Source organism: Augochlora pura, chromosome 7, assembly GCF_028453695.1.
Source record: "Augochlora pura isolate Apur16 chromosome 7, APUR_v2.2.1, whole genome shotgun sequence".
Classification (NCBI taxonomy): Eukaryota; Metazoa; Arthropoda; class Insecta; order Hymenoptera; family Halictidae; genus Augochlora; species Augochlora pura.
This window is the reverse complement of record NC_135778.1, coordinates 39,824,371-39,840,514: the sequence shown is the minus strand read 5'-3', so window position 1 is coordinate 39,840,514 and position 16,144 is coordinate 39,824,371. Positions and strand designations below refer to the sequence as shown.

The 16,144-nt window shown below is 41.0% G+C and overlaps 4 protein-coding genes across 11 annotated transcripts; all 4 read right to left on the bottom strand.

The window, feature by feature from the left end:
- Positions 1 to 466: 466 nt before the first annotated feature.
- LOC144473011 (uncharacterized) lies at positions 467 to 2,811 on the bottom strand. 2 transcript variants are annotated; one of them, XM_078186534.1, is made up of 3 exons: positions 2,669 to 2,811; positions 1,395 to 2,071; positions 467 to 1,294 (listed from the first exon to the last, which is right to left on the bottom strand). In XM_078186534.1, the coding sequence occupies exons 1-3, from the start codon at positions 2,697 to 2,699 to the stop codon at positions 1,079 to 1,081; spliced, it is 924 nt and encodes a 307-aa protein (XP_078042660.1). In that variant the 5' UTR covers positions 2,700 to 2,811; the 3' UTR covers positions 467 to 1,078. The 2 variants fall into 2 exon arrangements, with proteins under 2 accessions (XP_078042660.1, XP_078042661.1); XM_078186535.1 differs by lacking the exon at positions 2,669 to 2,811 and adding an exon at positions 2,314 to 2,473.
- A 143-nt stretch (positions 2,812 to 2,954) lies between these two features.
- Positions 2,955 to 6,390, bottom strand: LOC144473008 (uncharacterized). Of its 5 annotated transcripts, none has more exons than XM_078186525.1 (5): positions 5,136 to 5,442; positions 5,029 to 5,069; positions 4,735 to 4,827; positions 4,223 to 4,670; positions 2,955 to 3,744 (listed from the first exon to the last, which is right to left on the bottom strand). In XM_078186525.1, the coding sequence occupies exons 1-5, from the start codon at positions 5,268 to 5,270 to the stop codon at positions 3,508 to 3,510; spliced, it is 954 nt and encodes a 317-aa protein (XP_078042651.1). In that variant the 5' UTR covers positions 5,271 to 5,442; the 3' UTR covers positions 2,955 to 3,507. The 5 variants fall into 5 exon arrangements, with proteins under 5 accessions (XP_078042651.1, XP_078042652.1, XP_078042654.1 ...); XM_078186526.1 differs by having other exon boundaries at positions 5,143 to 5,442; XM_078186528.1 differs by lacking the exons at positions 5,029 to 5,069; positions 5,136 to 5,442 and adding an exon at positions 6,209 to 6,390.
- Positions 6,391 to 8,074: 1,684 nt separating this feature from the next.
- LOC144473007 (uncharacterized) lies at positions 8,075 to 10,625 on the bottom strand. Its single transcript, XM_078186524.1, has 3 exons — positions 10,467 to 10,625; positions 9,597 to 10,303; positions 8,075 to 9,445 (listed from the first exon to the last, which is right to left on the bottom strand). Exons 1-3 carry the CDS (start codon positions 10,495 to 10,497, stop codon positions 9,227 to 9,229), a joined length of 957 nt encoding a protein of 318 aa, XP_078042650.1. The 5' UTR covers positions 10,498 to 10,625; the 3' UTR covers positions 8,075 to 9,226.
- Positions 10,626 to 11,593: 968 nt separating this feature from the next.
- LOC144473010 (uncharacterized) lies at positions 11,594 to 15,793 on the bottom strand. 3 transcript variants are annotated; one of them, XM_078186530.1, is made up of 5 exons: positions 15,658 to 15,793; positions 14,754 to 14,990; positions 14,491 to 14,678; positions 13,305 to 13,963; positions 11,594 to 12,537 (listed from the first exon to the last, which is right to left on the bottom strand). In XM_078186530.1, exons 3-5 carry the CDS (start codon positions 14,543 to 14,545, stop codon positions 12,316 to 12,318), a joined length of 936 nt encoding a protein of 311 aa, XP_078042656.1. In that variant the 5' UTR covers positions 14,546 to 14,678; positions 14,754 to 14,990; positions 15,658 to 15,793; the 3' UTR covers positions 11,594 to 12,315. The 3 variants fall into 3 exon arrangements, with proteins under 3 accessions (XP_078042656.1, XP_078042657.1, XP_078042659.1); XM_078186531.1 differs by having other exon boundaries at positions 14,754 to 14,905; positions 15,658 to 15,792; XM_078186533.1 differs by lacking the exon at positions 14,754 to 14,990 and having other exon boundaries at positions 15,658 to 15,762.
- Positions 15,794 to 16,144: the final 351 nt, after the last annotated feature.

Here is a 16,144-nt window from a genome sequence, read left to right as displayed (position 1 = left end):
CGAAAAATCCACGGTGATTCTCAGGATCGACTACACTCTACGTCGATCAAACGATTTTTTCAATCGACTCGTCAATCAATCTAAAACGTACGATGATCGCTGTAAAACTGTGAACGCGCGCGTTCGAGCGGAGAAAAGATGGTCGGTAAGCGGGCGAACGCGCGCGGCTCCGCCGTAGGTATAATTTAATGTATCCGTAATTTAAATAAAAAGAAATTTATCTAATAATTCCCCCCTCCTAATGTTCGCTTATCTTTCTAATTATTTAAATTCGTCAGACATAGTTCTATTCTTGTATTTTATTGCATCATGTAATACTAAACGTTGTTTCATATTTTGAATTATTACAAATGAAAAATGCAAGTAATGATACACCTCATTGTCCGAATTAATTTTCTAGTAATTTTCGACAGGCACTGATTTAATAGTAGTTCGAATACAAGAGGAGTTTAAGAACAACTTTGAATTTTCAAATGAAGTCATATATTTTTTGTATACACTAATCGTTGCGTAATTGCCTACAAAAGACTTGCTAAGGTAATTATGACAAAGAATTCTTTAGTTATGGTGGATATACTTGAAATTTGTACTCTTCTAAATACACCATTTACCCTTTTACTAGCGACAGCTTCGCGGCGGATAGTAAAAGAGCAATAGGTCTCGTGCGCGTGTGTACAATGAATCGCAAAATTAATTGGACGCTTCTTAAAACAGAATAATTTTGTTTCACAATATTGATTCGAGACGTCGAAAGGACTGATATACTGGACAATGTGCACGAAAGGAAATTGCAATTAATTGATATAAAGAAAGTGAAAAATGACGTATTTCTAACTTTGTTATCGATGGTAGATAACGAACAGTAAACAATCGAATGTAACGGAGATCGCTATTTTTCACGACCGTCGATTAATAAACTAAGATATCTAGAAATATTATTACAAAAATATCTAGAATTATTATTACAAAAATATTTGATAACCGATTTCAACGTAATTTAAAACAGTGTCCAAGCACGTTTGCGATTCGCTGTAGATAAACCGGGCTTTTCCTATCCGATCGTGTCGCGTCGATATCGTTAAATTTTATGTATCTCCGAATTCACTTCGATGCTGGTCTTCGACGCTTCAGCGACATCGGCCAGCTGTTGCGTCGCGGCCTGAACGTTCTGCAGCCTTACGGTCAGGTGTTCCGTGATAGCGGAGATCTTGTGCTTGGGTCCCAGAGTCCCGGATCTAGTCAGCGTCGCGTAAAATCGATTGTCCGACACCCACATCTCGTTGTACGAAGCTTGCTGGAAATTTGAATCATCGATACAATTATCTACGATTATTATTTTAACCACCGCTAATTAATTAAACCACGAGTCATCTCTTTCTCGTCAAGTAGTTTACCAAATGCGACGGAAGATCCGGTTCGACGACGTGGCTTCCGTAAGTCCCGAAATAGAACGGAGCATAATGGCTGCAATTGTTCAGACTGATGGCCCTTTGTACGAACAGAATTTCGCCGGATACTTTGTTCAGCTGCGGCAGGGACTTCAGATCGAATCGAGCGGTCTTCTTCACGTGCTTCTCGACCGCCGGCGGATAATGCTGTACTTTAACCTCGACGTTGCACTGTCCGACGGTGGTGTTCTGATTAACGTTGAATATACCGTCCGGCACGCCGTTCAGATCGACGCCGACGTGAAGACATTCGGCAATCAGCTTGAGATCGTTCAGAACGCTGACGGAGATCCGCTCGGGTACGACCAGGTAATCGACGCCGCGCTCGTTGAACTTAATCTCGAACGGGCCCGCGTCGCAGTAACGCTTGTACACCTCCTCGGGCATGTCCTGCTGATTGTCGAAGGTCAGGTCTATGATCTGGCCCTCGCAGTTATCGATGCGACAGCTCAACGAGTCCATGCGCAACGGCCTGCAATAGAGGTCCATCGCCGTGTGGTTCGACATCTTCGAGTCGTCCGCGTTTTCGATCGAGAACGGGGTCGTCGTGTACTTCAGCTCCACCTCGAAGACGAACTCCGGACCGTGGCTCCATACCGTGTCGTCGATCGGCAGACGGGCGACTGAAACGATTACAATAATTTTAATTCTTCTGGATAGCTTTTCATCTTTTATAGATAGCAGTCAAGCATATACGATTTAACGCGTTCGTCTCGCGATTATGAATATATAATTTAGCTTTCGCCAGCACTACAATTAATAAATATAAAATTGTAACACAATTCTACGCGTGACGAATATAATCGTTGCGACAGAAAATTCTGTCGCATCTCCATGACGGATATAGCCGTCGAACACACTTAACTGGTTAAGCACTTCCAACGTGTTTATGTATAATATTCTACATTTTCGCTGTCGACGCATGAAAACGACGCTGTCGTTTCATGCGTTGATCACACGATGATTGAACGCAAAGAAGATTGAGAACGGTCCACGGCGAGAAATTAATTCGAATCACAATCACAAGCACACGATAGCCCTCCGATTGGTATTACAAGCGAACGTATTACGATTGTAAGCATACGATAGCGGTGCACTCGTGAACGCGGCATTAGATGACGTTGTAATTAATCGTAATTTGTCATGCGGCTAAGCAGTTCCTGGTCCGATTTAGCAAGATTGGCGATAACGACGGCTAAATGGAAAATTGGCTTACTGACCTAAGAAGAACGGAATTACCGAGGCGAGCATGTCGCGGCGCTGCTTTCAACTGGTTTAACACTCCTCGTCGTCACGAAGGTCCTTTTATATCGCCGGTGTGCTCCGGCGACCTCGTAATTTCATTAAGCTGTCCCACCACCGGCGATTAATTATCCGTCGCGGACCGTCGATTACTCGCAAATCCCTCGTCTTTCGGGGAACAATGCGTGACGTTCTACGATTTCGATTAATACACTCGGCGTTGCATTAACTAATGCCGAAGAGACGCGGTACAAAATATAGCGAAACTATATATCAGTCGCGGTTAACCTCGTTTTAATAAATTCGCCCGTTCTTTTTGTCAACAAAAATCATGCGCAATTTACAATAGCAGCGTGCAATCATTAGACTAACAACATATTTTCGCAGAATGACAATATATTCACGTAGAACGACTATATATCTCCGCAGATTGACAATATATTTCCACACATATATCAAATCAATTTTTCATTATGGCTACATTAATTTTGCTCGCTTTATTTCGAAACTAATTCGTTGAAATTGATCGACGATTATTTTCTTTTTCGATTTGATAACAATTTGAAAATATCAAAGAAGACTTTCAGGACTTTCAAGACTTTTACGCTAATAATAACAGCTGATAACAATGGCGGCGTTGGAACAGGGATCGCAACATAGAAAGCACAGTAGGGTATCGTGTTTCGTGTAAGATAGTTTTAAGTAATTATAATCTTTGCATACATTTCCATGGTTCTGTTGTGTATTACAAAATTGTATTGCAACCGACACTCTTCGTACCGAGCATTCCGTTGATACGATCCGAGCGATTATTATCTCAGAGGAAATTGTGCTCGAGCATGTCACCGTATGGCAACGACGCGACGTGCTCGAAGGTTAGATTCGGAAGTTCCTCCGTGGCGGGCTCGATCCCCGTCAATTCGACGCGTATGTAGCTCTGCCCGATGAAGTCCTGGTTCATCTTCACCGCCTTCATCTTCCTGCTCATTTCGGTCTGGCTGGTGAACGTGTTCGAGCCGATGTGAATCTTTGTCCGCGTCCTGTCCTGTCGCACCTGAAAACACCGTCGAGACTCTGCACTTAGAAATATAATGTAATTGAAAATATAATATATAAAATTGGAATTCGGCAATGCGCATTTTTTAGGCGAACGATATTTAGCGGAAAATTTGAAAGAAAATATTTCGTTCGATTTTTGTAATTGATTACAATTCCTTTTATGCTGCGTTGACTAGCACTTATTTGTCCTTAATGCTATCCTTAACAAGACCAGCTAATTTTATCTTTTTTTATTGCCTTCATTTGCTTCCGTTTCTAGGCTTTCGTAACTCGAAACGACGTAACTCTGAAAGACGTAACAGTGAAAGAAAATAGAATAGAAAATAACGGAAAGAAAAGAGAATTCTCTCGCCATCGATCCAAGATAAACAGATACATTTCCTTCTTGATCGAATAAATGATTCCAGTTAAAAAATCGATGCCCTTTTCTTATGTTTACGTTGACATAACCTTGACAGAGGATATCTACGTACTTCCGAAAAGACCGTGCCGTCGCCGCCGACCTCGCCGTTGTTCTTGCACCTGTTGCGATCGTACCTCTTCTCGATGACGACGGTCGCGCCGGGTCTCTGTTCGGGCAGCGACAACACGTTCAGCTGATAGCCGCGCTGCCGATCGCAGTTGCTCGCGAAACAGCCGTCCTCCTCACCGTGCTGCACAACAGTGAACAACGTGTCGCAGTCGCCGAGCACGTTGTTCTCGCGCGCGACGAACGCCGGCAACGCGTTCGCGTGCCGCAGAAGATCGACGCCGACGCTGAGCTGCTGAAAAATGGACCGGACCCTGTTCAGCCTCGTCCGGTCGATCATCCGTTGGAACTGGAAGCTCTCGACGCCGCGCTGGCTGAACTCGATCAAGAACTCGGGCTCGGTGCCCATCTGCTTCATGACCGGCCCGATCCACGTCTCCATCTTGTTGATGCTGCACATCAGCTCGTTTATCGATCTCTGGCGACAGATCACCTCCGCGGACAGCTCGATCTTACCCGTGTCCAGCCACGTGAACGTCAGGTTCGCGTCGAAACGTGACACCAGGCCGTACTGCCATTTCGCCGGGTCGTTCACCGTCACGTTCGTCGCTGAAACATACCGGCAAAAACGTGATTATGGTTTCATTACAATATTTATATAATATTTATATTGTTACGATAGAAGCTGTCGATTATGGAGATCGAGAAAAGTTGGCCGTCGGATCGATATTGCGGTATCCGGCCAACGAGGTTGGTTAGCAAGAAGAAAGACGACAGATTCTCTCGAGCCGTTGAAGCGGAAACACGCACCAAGATATTAGGACCTTGCATAAGTTCTCGCTGTTTTCTTCCTAAAATAAAAGCTTTGTTTAAAATATAACATTCAAGATCAGTTCACTCCAAGTATTGCCCATTACTAGAGACCACTTTCTCCCATCTTTCCGACAGCAAAAGTATTCCGCGTCGGAAAAACAATTCGTCTTTTGAGGCAATCCATGAATCGATCGATTTTTCAGTTTCTTCGTAAGAATGGCAGCGCTGCTCAGTCCCATCTGCCATCGATCGGAATAGGTAATAATCGGTGTGCTTCAGATGCAGATTTCTTTTGGATAAAGTAGCGCAATAAAATTCCCCGCGAGAACACTTTATTCGGCACAAAAGTAAAGACCAAATAGATCTCTTCAGAACCAATAAACAAACATCTGGTCGACACTATAGTGCACAATTATACACTGAAATTTAAGGTTACATACAGTACTTTCTTGCCGATGAGTCACCATTAGAAATTCCATGCACTACTAATGCTATCTTTTGAGAAACAGCGTGAACTTATTAAGGGACCTAATGTATAATTGGTTGCAGAAGTAAATGTACACACGTTTTGGAATCCGCAACGCGCTTCAACAAATGATTAAGCGCATCAAGAAACAGTCAGATATGTTTTATAAAAGGAAATTGCAGTTATAAATGCGTCGAAGGCTATGTTTTATTTTTTTTTCTTAAAATATTCGATTGATATAACCTCGACGAGTCTGACACGTGATGGAGATTTCTGGTAAAAGTCCGTTAAGTTCGAATACTGTTCCGTTCTTTTTAGTCCGAATAAAATTCTGATCTCTTGTTATCATTATTTGAACATTCAAGTAAGTATAAACGCACGGTAACTATAAATTATCTTTTTTCTGCGTTGGAATTATTACCATCGAAAAAACTTCTAATTATTTTAATTTCTACAGAAAATGGTGCGACAAGGGGTTAAAACGATTTGTTTGCTATACTAACGAAGAACGCGGTAGGACGATGGCGCGTAGCAGAATGAAGCAAACGACGATTTAATGAGACCGCGTCGAGAGAGTGATTTCCAAATGTTAATTAAATTATCAGCGGTTTGTCTTGCGAAGCGTTCTCGCCGTTGAGAACCGAATGCATCGGAGGTTAACACGACGGGTAAAGCGCAGGCTTGAAAGCTGATTAAGACTAATTGACTTACCGACCTAGAAAGAATGGAATTAATATGAATTTCATGTTGTTACTACGTGTCTAACTATAGAATTGCCTTCCTGGCGGCCGAAAGCTCCTTTATAGAGGTGTCCGCAATGGGAAGATTACGATGCACACGAGCCATCTTCGTCTTCGACGCGCGGTGCACCGGTCTCTTTAACTCAACGTGATCCCAGTTTGCGGCGTAGTTGAAATTGCATGCTCGCGCGTACGCGAAAAGTGGCCCGCGTACGCGTGGCTGGTCACGTGATTGTTTTCCACCTTGCTGTAATATAGAAACACGAAACGTGACGGAAAATTGTTTGAGAAATTAAGGAAGTGTGGTCGACCAGTTTCAGTAATATTAATTACAAATATTTATATATTAATATGATATATTAATTATTAATTAACAATATTTCCAGTATCACCAACCGACGATGGTATCCAAGTTGAATTATATTTATAGTTAAAATATTTCTAATTAAAACAGATGGAACGAAATGCTTCCTTATTACGAGCAATGGCGTCGCCATAAAAATTATAAAACAGTTTCGGTCGCTTGTATATTCTTAAACATGTTACAAAATTGACTAAAATTTACCGAAGTATTATTTTACATTGCGAAACGTAAGTTCATATTATCTACCGTCGCATCGCCGGAATTTTACACATATCGCCGTTTAAGGCGCTTTTGTCACTCACCACATATATGTATAGTTAACGTTTTCGATCTGCTCACTGTAACAAATCAAGCAGCGGAAAGAATCGGCTATCAATACGATACGGGCTGAGTGTAGGAATTAGCTTTCGCTTCGGCGCTGCAGCGACCGTAATCTGTTCTATGAGCGGGACACGTCTTGCCGAAGTGTTATTCTATTAAACTCGTTACGCAGTTAATGCGAGAGGTCACTCTTGTCTCGTTTGGATTATTACTTTCTGAGAAGTTCAACGGGATCGTGGTCACGAAATCCTCGTTTCCGGGTCATGCGCGCCGAATCATTCCCGTACGCCTCGAGCCAGATAGAACCGATGTCCCGTGATTGCAGAGTTCCTGTTTGGAAATCGGACGGGATTACGATAAATCGGTGCCGGTCGTAGAAATTAGCTATTTAAGATTCGCTTTGTATAGCTGATACGATTGTTTAAATATTCATTGGTGTGTATGTATGTATAGCGGCTTCTAGTAACTTGTGTATTCGGTACTGCGCTTTCTATTATATATAATATATTATTTCTATACGGTATATTATTTATTCAGTATATTATTTATACAGTATATAATTTATTCAGTATATTATTTTCTATACATTATTTATACTGTATATTTCTATTAGTTGTCGATTTTTGAAAACCGCGACAGAGATCACTAAAACAGTTTTTATACTCTTTTTATCCATGAAAATCTCAATATTTCCGTGCAGCGGGGATTGTATCTCCGTCTTCTTTGTATCTCCGATATTTTAAGCAAGATTATCACCGCGGCTGACTTTCGCTGGTTAAATCTACTAGCTTCAAGTGATCACAGCCTATTATAAACACTGTTCCAACGCCTGTTACTATGTTCGCGATCATTACGCAAATTTGTGTTTCGAAAAATTATTTCATCAAATCCGGGATAGGTTATATATGTAAATTTCTATTTATCATGTATCTACATTTACTTAAATTATTTAAGTATTGTATTTAATAATTTTATATTTGTATATATACAATATATAAAGTAGAAATATAATTATAAAATTATGGCGATAATAAAGCGGTAATAATCGTGTTAATGTTTATTGTATTTCGAAAATGATCGCAAACGATGGAAACGCTTGAATACTGTAAATGTTGTAATGGATTAAGTGGGTGGGGTATATTATTTAAGACATTATTTATTTTTAGGTAATTAGAAACTGTATTTGAACTCTTTCGTGACGGTGTAACAATTTGCGACAGCACGCGACGTCAACTAGAAATAACAATGCGCTCTAAGCTCGTTAACAGTCTGATGATTCTCTCGCAACAACATTCCTAGAACCTTATCGTTTTACGCTTACTTGCAAAAATGGAAATAATAATGAAACTTCCAATAAGGTAAAAAGACCCGTGTTACCAGTAAATTACACGGTTGATCAAAATTTTATATCCAAACAAAAATCACAGTCTACTTAAAAAACGATTTACACTCGTCGTACACACTCCGACATTTACAATGATAAAAATTATAATTAATTGTCAATCGAATCCTGATGAAACTTTATCGACCGACTATCCTCAATTTTTATTGAATTGTTTCAGCGTATTCTCGTTCGTTTCGTTTCAAGATACATTAAACGTATTCGAATTGAATAAACCAAGAAAAATACGAATACAATAATTATTTACGAGACTTTATTATCGAGAAAATTGATATAGAAAATAAATTAGAAGTTTTCGTCACTGTAAACTAATTAATTCATTCTATTAAGTAGTTATCGTTATGCGGATATTTATGCGAAATAAAATGTGACCAGATTGAATACACGTGACAGAAGTTATAAAATACACGAATATATTATAACAAATAAAAACGCATTTACGTATTTAATTAGAAGAATTTAACCTCTTAGATAAAACGCGTAACAATATTTGTCTTCAAAATATATCGACGCGGCTAAACGGTTAACAACCAATAATAAGAAAAAATAAAAGATGTTAAATCAAAATAATTCTTGTTTGTTAACGTATATGTTTTAGCCACCGCAATGGCGCGTCGTGCCCTAAGAGGTTAAGCGATTACATTAATTAAACTCTTGCAATGATTTTACAGGCTTGCATTTCACATATCAATTTTCCGAACAAATGTACAGAATCTGAAGTCTAAATGTTGCTCGTAGTCACAACTTTGTTTCGTAAGTTTTAGATTAGATAATATATAATATTATATAATAAATTCGGTGTCCGACTTTTCTCGACAATAGAGTCCCGCAGAGCCTCCCATCATTTCACACGGATCCTAACAATTCCCGTCCGCCTTGTATCCTTTTGCGTCGACTCGCGTTCAGAGATCGACGCCTCTAAATCCGTACAGATCAGTCGTCACTGGATTCGAAATATTTCGTATCTCGGTCTTCGCTCCCATAATCTCTCTCAGCGTCACGCTTATCTTTTGACGAACCTGCAACGTCTTCGGTTTCATCAACGCTTTCATGGTGCCTATCGATTCCGTTTCCCCGTGCAGCCCCATCTTCGTAACGACTATGCTGGACTTCGACGACGTCTGCAACGAAACGAACAATAATTAACCCTTTCGCTTCAACCGAAGAGTGTATATATATCGTGTAATATACTTTTATTCTCACACTTTACACGAGATATTTTTCTTAATCAACAAACAGTTGACTATATTTAAAGTACATTAACTGCCTTACTATATCAACTAATCTGTTCTTGTTCCCAAAATCAGGGTTGTCGTTGAACTCGAAGAAGTGTATGTTGTTGTCCGGGCACCTCTTCATTTGTCGGACCTTCTCGATCCTCCATACGGTGCTGTGCAACGGCTCGACCTCGGGCTGGAGTGGCTCGTAGACGATCTCGAACGGATAAACTTTGGGTATGTTGTACTTAGGATAGGGGTCCCTGGTCACCACGGCCTCCATCTTGCAATAGCCGATACTGGATTTCTCCATCGCGGCGACACTGCTATGTACTTCTTCCGGCGCGAAGCCGATGTGCAGCTGGCTGACCACGTCCCTGAGCACGTCCAGCCCGGTCCTCGTGATGTTACGCGGCACCTCCAGGTTCTCGATGCCCCGCCTGTTGAACTTGATACGGAACGTCTCGCCGTTCATGATCGCCGGATCGGTCGGCTCGAAGTTCGACGGTACAGGACAGTCCTGCAGCTCCTTCGACCATTTGTCCTTGGACATCCGCGAGTTAGCGAAATGGCAGCTCAGCATGTTGTTGTCGAGCGGCCTGCACTTCATCTCGGCCGTCATCGTGACGCACGAGTGGCTGTCGTCGTGGAATTGATACGCCACGCTGAGGTTCACCAGGACGTCGTAGGTCCATTCTGGCCCGTACGTCAGCCAGTCCGGCTCCCGCTGGGTCCTGTCGTCCGGGATCGTTACGTGCGCGGCTGCAACGATATTTTATTAAATATATTTTTTTTTTCGATATATTTATTTTCGTATATTTTTACTTCGCGAACGAGCGTGCACGCTACGCGATAACGGAAGAAAAAAGGTTCAGCTTACCTTGATTAATAATAATTACCAATTAATTTAATGTCAGGAGCTTACCTAATAAGAATGGAATAACTGTTACGTACATGTCGTCCAGCTCCTAGCAACACAACTGATGCGACAGCATCAATCTGTCGCCCTTTTATATGACAGAGAACTTGATTCGCCGCCGTCTCCTTGAAAACAATTTCATTAACGACCGCTTCCGTGCGGAATATCATTCCTGCAGAACTTTTCCGTGTTGTCCGGTGCACGTTGATCCATAGGTTTTCCACGTTTTCCACCAGAAAATCGGCTCCACGCGAACACGTGGTTCGGCACGCGAAAAATTAATTCCGCCGAACGGGACGGGCAGAGAGACGGTCTCTCGATCGTGTCGAGCGCTTCTTCCAAGCGTGCCTTTTAACGCTTCGCCGACTGATTGCTCGACGGTAAACATTGTTACGTTCCCATTAACAAATCTATGCGATCTATTTTACTTTATCTTTATTTTACTTTTTATTTCATCTTTATATTACATTCACATATTTTTATCGTCTTATTTCATTCGTCTATTTTTATTTTATTGATTTTATTCGTAGCATGGGAGCTCACTAAAGTGTTAAGGTTATGTCAAAATTATAATTATTGAATTCCACGAAGGAGGCGCGACGAATGGAAAGATGATGGATACGTAAAGAAAAAGCTAGGGAGTTCGGTAAAAAAAGAATTAAAATTGTTATTATTGTAGATAGAAGATCTCCCATCGATCAGCTAGGTATGCGAATGAATTTTTATATCAAGCAGCTACCTCTAATTCTACTATTAAAATTCTACCTCTAACCTCAATTTCTACTATTTCCGTATCGCGTAAACGATGGAAAACTATAGGAAAAATTTATTCATAGTTCTTGACAATATATTTCTAGACGCCATATTTATCTTACCTTATTGCTTCTTCTGGATACTTTTTCTACTGTTTTCTACCATTTAAAACCATTTAATTAATCATCATTCGATATACCGTCAATGAAATCCAATAGCTCCATATTGTCTATATTATTGTCTATAGCTCCAATCTATAGTTCCATCATTCTATAGCTCCAAATTGTTGGCTATAACATATGCGTGCGTTCCATAAAATAAAGGAACCATAACCTTAAATCATTAGAAGTCATTGCTCAAGGTGTTTCTTTTCAAAAATATAAATCCAGAAAATCACTAATTTAATATACTATATAATACAATACTAACATATGTATAATACAATATAATATATCGAATACCACGACGGAGAAGGAATTCACTCCAATATGGCGGACACTGCGTAGTCAGATCGTATACTAACAGAGAAAATTAGACACGCTGCGCGTTTTTACGCCAATGAATTAGTTACAAAACAATTTGGAAAAATGCGCGAGAAAAATTAAACAATAACCGAGGGTGCGACGATAGTTAATCATTTTTGAGAAGGTCTTTGAAAATGTTTCGAACGCTTAGCGTAACATTTACTGTTCTGTTCTGTGATTGATACGTTTTTTTAAAAAAATATATAAAAAATGTTCAGGACCTATATATGATATGTTTCTTTAAAATATATAGTCTATGTTAAGGACTTAAGTGATATGTTTTTTTTTTAAATATGTAGAATATGTTAAAGACCTATATTAAAAGTTTGTTTAAAATATATAGAATATTAAATCCAGGTGTCCTCATTCCGAAAACAGTTATTTTGATTGATACGCGGATAAGGGGACAGAATATTTTCCGCATCCGGTACAACAAACGGAAGACTTCCCTTTTATTCATATAATCGTGCGTTCGTACATTTACACTATTTTCAACAATAGTGATATCGGTACAGTGTCATGATGCTCCTTATGTACGTCGTTATGGTTCTTCTGGTTCGTCGTCGCATCATCATTGGTTACATAGTATAGATCTTCGTCCAATCCCTTATAAAAATGCTGACTTCTTCCGGCGCTCTCACTTCCGGTGGATGATGCTTCGCGGGCGTAATCGATTCCAGCCACAATGTTATGTTTTCGTCCAATGTCACGGATTCCCGTCCTCTGTTTAGCCTGATCACGTTCCTCGTTCCTGATAAGAATTCGGTGGAGGTGATGAGAACGCGACTTTCCGACAGAGTCTGCAACAAAAGAGTTAGGTTATGGTCAAGTTATGTGCGAATTGCGCAACGTGTAATAATTTATACGACGAGTATAAAGAACAGAGTCTTTGGATATTCCTTCATCATGCTTTCAATATTATATTTCATATTTTATTTCACTTTCATTGTCTCCAGTGCTTTCATTACAATTTGGAACTACTTGTCATTTAAGTCATTCGAATACTAGTTGACACACTTCGAACAAATCGAATCTAACGAGGGTGATGGTTTAAGCTCTTCTTAACAATTGAATGGAGATCGTGACTAAGGGTCCCAATTGCATTATTTTAAATATAACCTAGACCCCAATCTCAACAAATCCCATTTGCGCTACGAAAGCGATGAACAAACTCATTATTAATAAACGCGCGAGTCGTGTATCTAAACATTGGTTATACAAGTAATAGAAAAATTCGTGATTAATTGCAAGAGGAACAAAGTCAGATCCTATTGCTTCCACAATGAAATATAATATAAATTTATAATATTAGAAATATATAATAAAATATCTATTATTTTTGTTTTCTTTTTTGGATGGAGGAAACCGGTCATTATCATTTAGTATATTAAGAATACCATATCGCTACTTAAGTATATTAAGCCATCTCATTATTTAATATAACTAAAAAAGAAAAACAAACGAAACAATAAAAAGCTATTTTGAGCTTGTCAGCATTACTAATGGTCGGAGCGACAAGGGTTAAAGATGCCCCCTAGTTATCATCAACCGGCCAACGGATATTTACCAGGCTAATAGCAAGATCCTCGCGGCTGCCGGCGTAGCCGAAGAAGTACGGCACCTTTTTCGTGCACGCGTTCATGTCCCTGACCTTCTTAATCCGCACCAGGGTGAAGTAGTTATAGTTATGCTCCGGATTACCCAGCAGATAATCCGAATGGGTCCATGGACGTTCGACGAGCTTGTCGTTCGTGACAAACACGCGAGTATTGCAAATGCCCTGCGTGAAATTCTCCATGTTCTGATAATGGTAATCGTAATCGGTGGCGATATTCCCCACGTTCATCTGGTCGATGATCAACCGGATCATGTCCAGCTCTCGCGGCTGTATATTCCTATAAACCAGGAAGCCGTTGATCCCCTGCTCGCCGAAGCCGATCTCGAACTGATCCTCGTACATCTCGTAGGCCTTCTGCTGCGACCTGGTGTTCACCGGACTACCCGGCACGTTCGGGTCCAGGTTGGTCGTGAAGAAGCTGTCGGTCATCGAGTTCTTGAAGTAACAACTGAGCACGTTGTTCTTTTTCGGCTGGCAGACCAGCTTGGTGGCGATGTTCAGCCGGAAGCTGTACATCGCGTCCCGCTGGATCGCGGTCGAGTTCACCTCGACGCGGAACGTGTAGACCGGCCCGTGGGTCCATGGTTGTTCGAGGGGGACACGTGCCACTGGAAAACGTGTTTTTCCCGCGTGAACGGAGAAGCGCGCGCGCGCGCGCGACGCATTCGCCGGCCGCGCGCGGATGTGGGTCGCGCGAACGTGAACGGTTTCGTCCGGGGTGCCTGATTTGTTACGTATGGATATAGGACACGCGGCGCGGACCGGTAACCAATCGAATTGAATGATTGCCAAGGATTGAATAGGCCGATTAGAGCCGGTGCGCCGGTGTCTTGAACGAGGCGTCACGCGGACGCACCTCGTGCCCTCCCCGAGAGCCAACCGTGCTCATCCCTGGCGTTTTCGAGCCGGGGCGTCGGAAGGGAAACAGACACGCGTGTAGTCTCCTTCGACCGGGTAGATTCGACTATGAAGCCATCGGGAGACGATATTCTACTGTCGACGACCATTTGCCTCGTCTCGCGCACGTGCGTTCGAGACAACCGTGAACAACTGGCGAAGACCGAACGCGCGACCCTGGATCCTCTGACGCCTCGTCGGCTCTCGTCCGCCTATGCACCGCTTTCGACTGGCTTACCTAAGAAAAATGGCAGCACTTGCGTGATTAGCTCCATGGTGACACCGTGCAACATACAACCACCTCAATGAAGTAATTGGATGTTCGGGCTGCTCTTATACCGTGCCAGTTTAGCTACGCTGCTGACCTCTTCTTACGATCGATCGGATCAGCCAATTTGCCGATGATGCTCCCTAACCTGACATAACCTGAAAGATTACTCGAATCGATTAATTTATGCGTATCGAATTTATAGTAGTATATTTAGGGTGGTAGCCTCGTACAGGGTTTGGTGGCGCACGTTCTGAAATACCGGCGTCGTTGGTGCCCGATTGTTTTCTTCCACCCTCTCCCTAAATAGAACAGTCGGACGATAAACGAAGCTCATGAGACTACAGCATCGATATTTGGTCCTTATTTTACCGCGTTGGCGGATCTGAAAATATAATGCACGACGATCTTCGTGGCAAAGTTTGCGGCTGGAAATTCGTACCGAATTTTATTTTTCTGGAATTATTTGTCTGTAATTATATTCATTAAAATATTATTCTAGACATATTGAAACTTTATTTAGAAATTATAAATATTGTGATCGACGCTTGCTCGTAAAAATATTAATAAATGCGTTTATCGTATCATTGTTGTCCTTCGTGGACAATTGAATTTTTAAATAAAATGATCTTACGTTTATATTTTCGTCTATATATTTAAACAGCAATATTTCAATTGTAACGAATTCTTACAAAATATCAATTGTCATTAATTACGAAATCGTGAAAAAGTTGATCCTTCTTATTACTTTCCTATTACTCCCATTTTTTCATTATTGACACAATATTATACATATTATTATAATTAAAGGAATGTCGCATTCGGGTTCATTTTAACTAGAAAATTTCCAATGGATTGAAAATGTTTGATGGTATAATATAAATATTATATTACAATGTAATATATTATACAACTCACTATCGTTTACCAACTACAGGAAATTATTTTTTAACTAATAATAAAGAAAGTGCAAAGCCAAATTTGCATAAAAAGAAAAAGAAAACACGTCGTGCCGAGCGTCAAAGTTAAACAAGGAACACACCGATGGCATTTTATACGAGGATTTCTGTGATATCGGTGACGATGAGCGGAACACGGTAATGATAATGATGCGTTCCTATAAGTCTATTGCTATACCTCGTATTTGCTATGGTGGGCCACGCTGTACGCCGTGCGGATTCCGCCAGTCGCCGCGCGCTGTGTTAACACTTCGCTGTACGCCGTTACAATGCAGCCGGTTCGCGTTGCACGTTTATTACTCTTTTCTCTGCGTTGTCTTTGTCTACCCCAACCGTGAACTAGATCTTTCTTTCAAATATTATACGTTATCGCGTATGTTTATGTAATCGAGCCGGCTGGGCTGTGGCTGGTCGAGAGCTGTTTCAGTGGTTCAACGCGTGCGACTTTCGTGTTTTTATTATCAGAGTCGCCGTGAAAGATCTGGAGCAACTGGAATAAATTAAAGAGTAATGTGAAACGGTATCGTTGTCAAATGTTCATTATAAATACTAATCAACTTTTATACTTGTTCCATTCTACGAGATAACTCGGCTCCAATTTATACATCGTAAAGAACTCTGTATTCCAAAACCTTTTCGACCATATATTGTTTATTAGGTTATAA

Coding starts and splice junctions, on each gene's coding strand:
- LOC144473007 (XM_078186524.1), bottom strand. CDS start 10,497: ATGTACGTAACAGTTATTCCATTCTTATTAG. Junction 10,304..10,466: donor AGTTATTCCATTCTTATTAG/GTAAGCTCCTGA, acceptor ATATCGTTGCAG/CCGCGCACGTAACGATCCCG. Junction 9,446..9,596: donor AGAACAGATTAGTTGATATA/GTAAGGCAGTTA, acceptor GTTTCGTTGCAG/ACGTCGTCGAAGTCCAGCAT.
- LOC144473010 (XM_078186530.1), bottom strand. CDS start 14,545: ATGTTGCACGGTGTCACCATGGAGCTAATCACGCAAGTGCTGCCATTT. Junction 13,964..14,490: donor AGTGCTGCCATTTTTCTTAG/GTAAGCCAGTCG, acceptor CACGTTTTCCAG/TGGCACGTGTCCCCCTCGAA. Junction 12,538..13,304: donor AGGATCTTGCTATTAGCCTG/GTAAATATCCGT, acceptor CTTTTGTTGCAG/ACTCTGTCGGAAAGTCGCGT.
- LOC144473008 (XM_078186525.1), bottom strand. CDS start 5,270: ATGGGACTGAGCAGCGCTGCCATTCTTACGAAGAAACTGAAAAATCGA. Junction 4,828..5,028: donor TGCAAGGTCCTAATATCTTG/GTGCGTGTTTCC, acceptor GGTATGTTTCAG/CGACGAACGTGACGGTGAAC. Junction 4,671..4,734: donor GTTCACGTGGCTGGACACGG/GTAAGATCGAGC, acceptor GCTGATGTGCAG/CATCAACAAGATGGAGACGT.
- LOC144473011 (XM_078186534.1), bottom strand. CDS start 2,699: ATGCTCGCCTCGGTAATTCCGTTCTTCTTAG. Junction 2,072..2,668: donor GGTAATTCCGTTCTTCTTAG/GTCAGTAAGCCA, acceptor TAATCGTTTCAG/TCGCCCGTCTGCCGATCGAC. Junction 1,295..1,394: donor CGGATCTTCCGTCGCATTTG/GTAAACTACTTG, acceptor TCAAATTTCCAG/CAAGCTTCGTACAACGAGAT.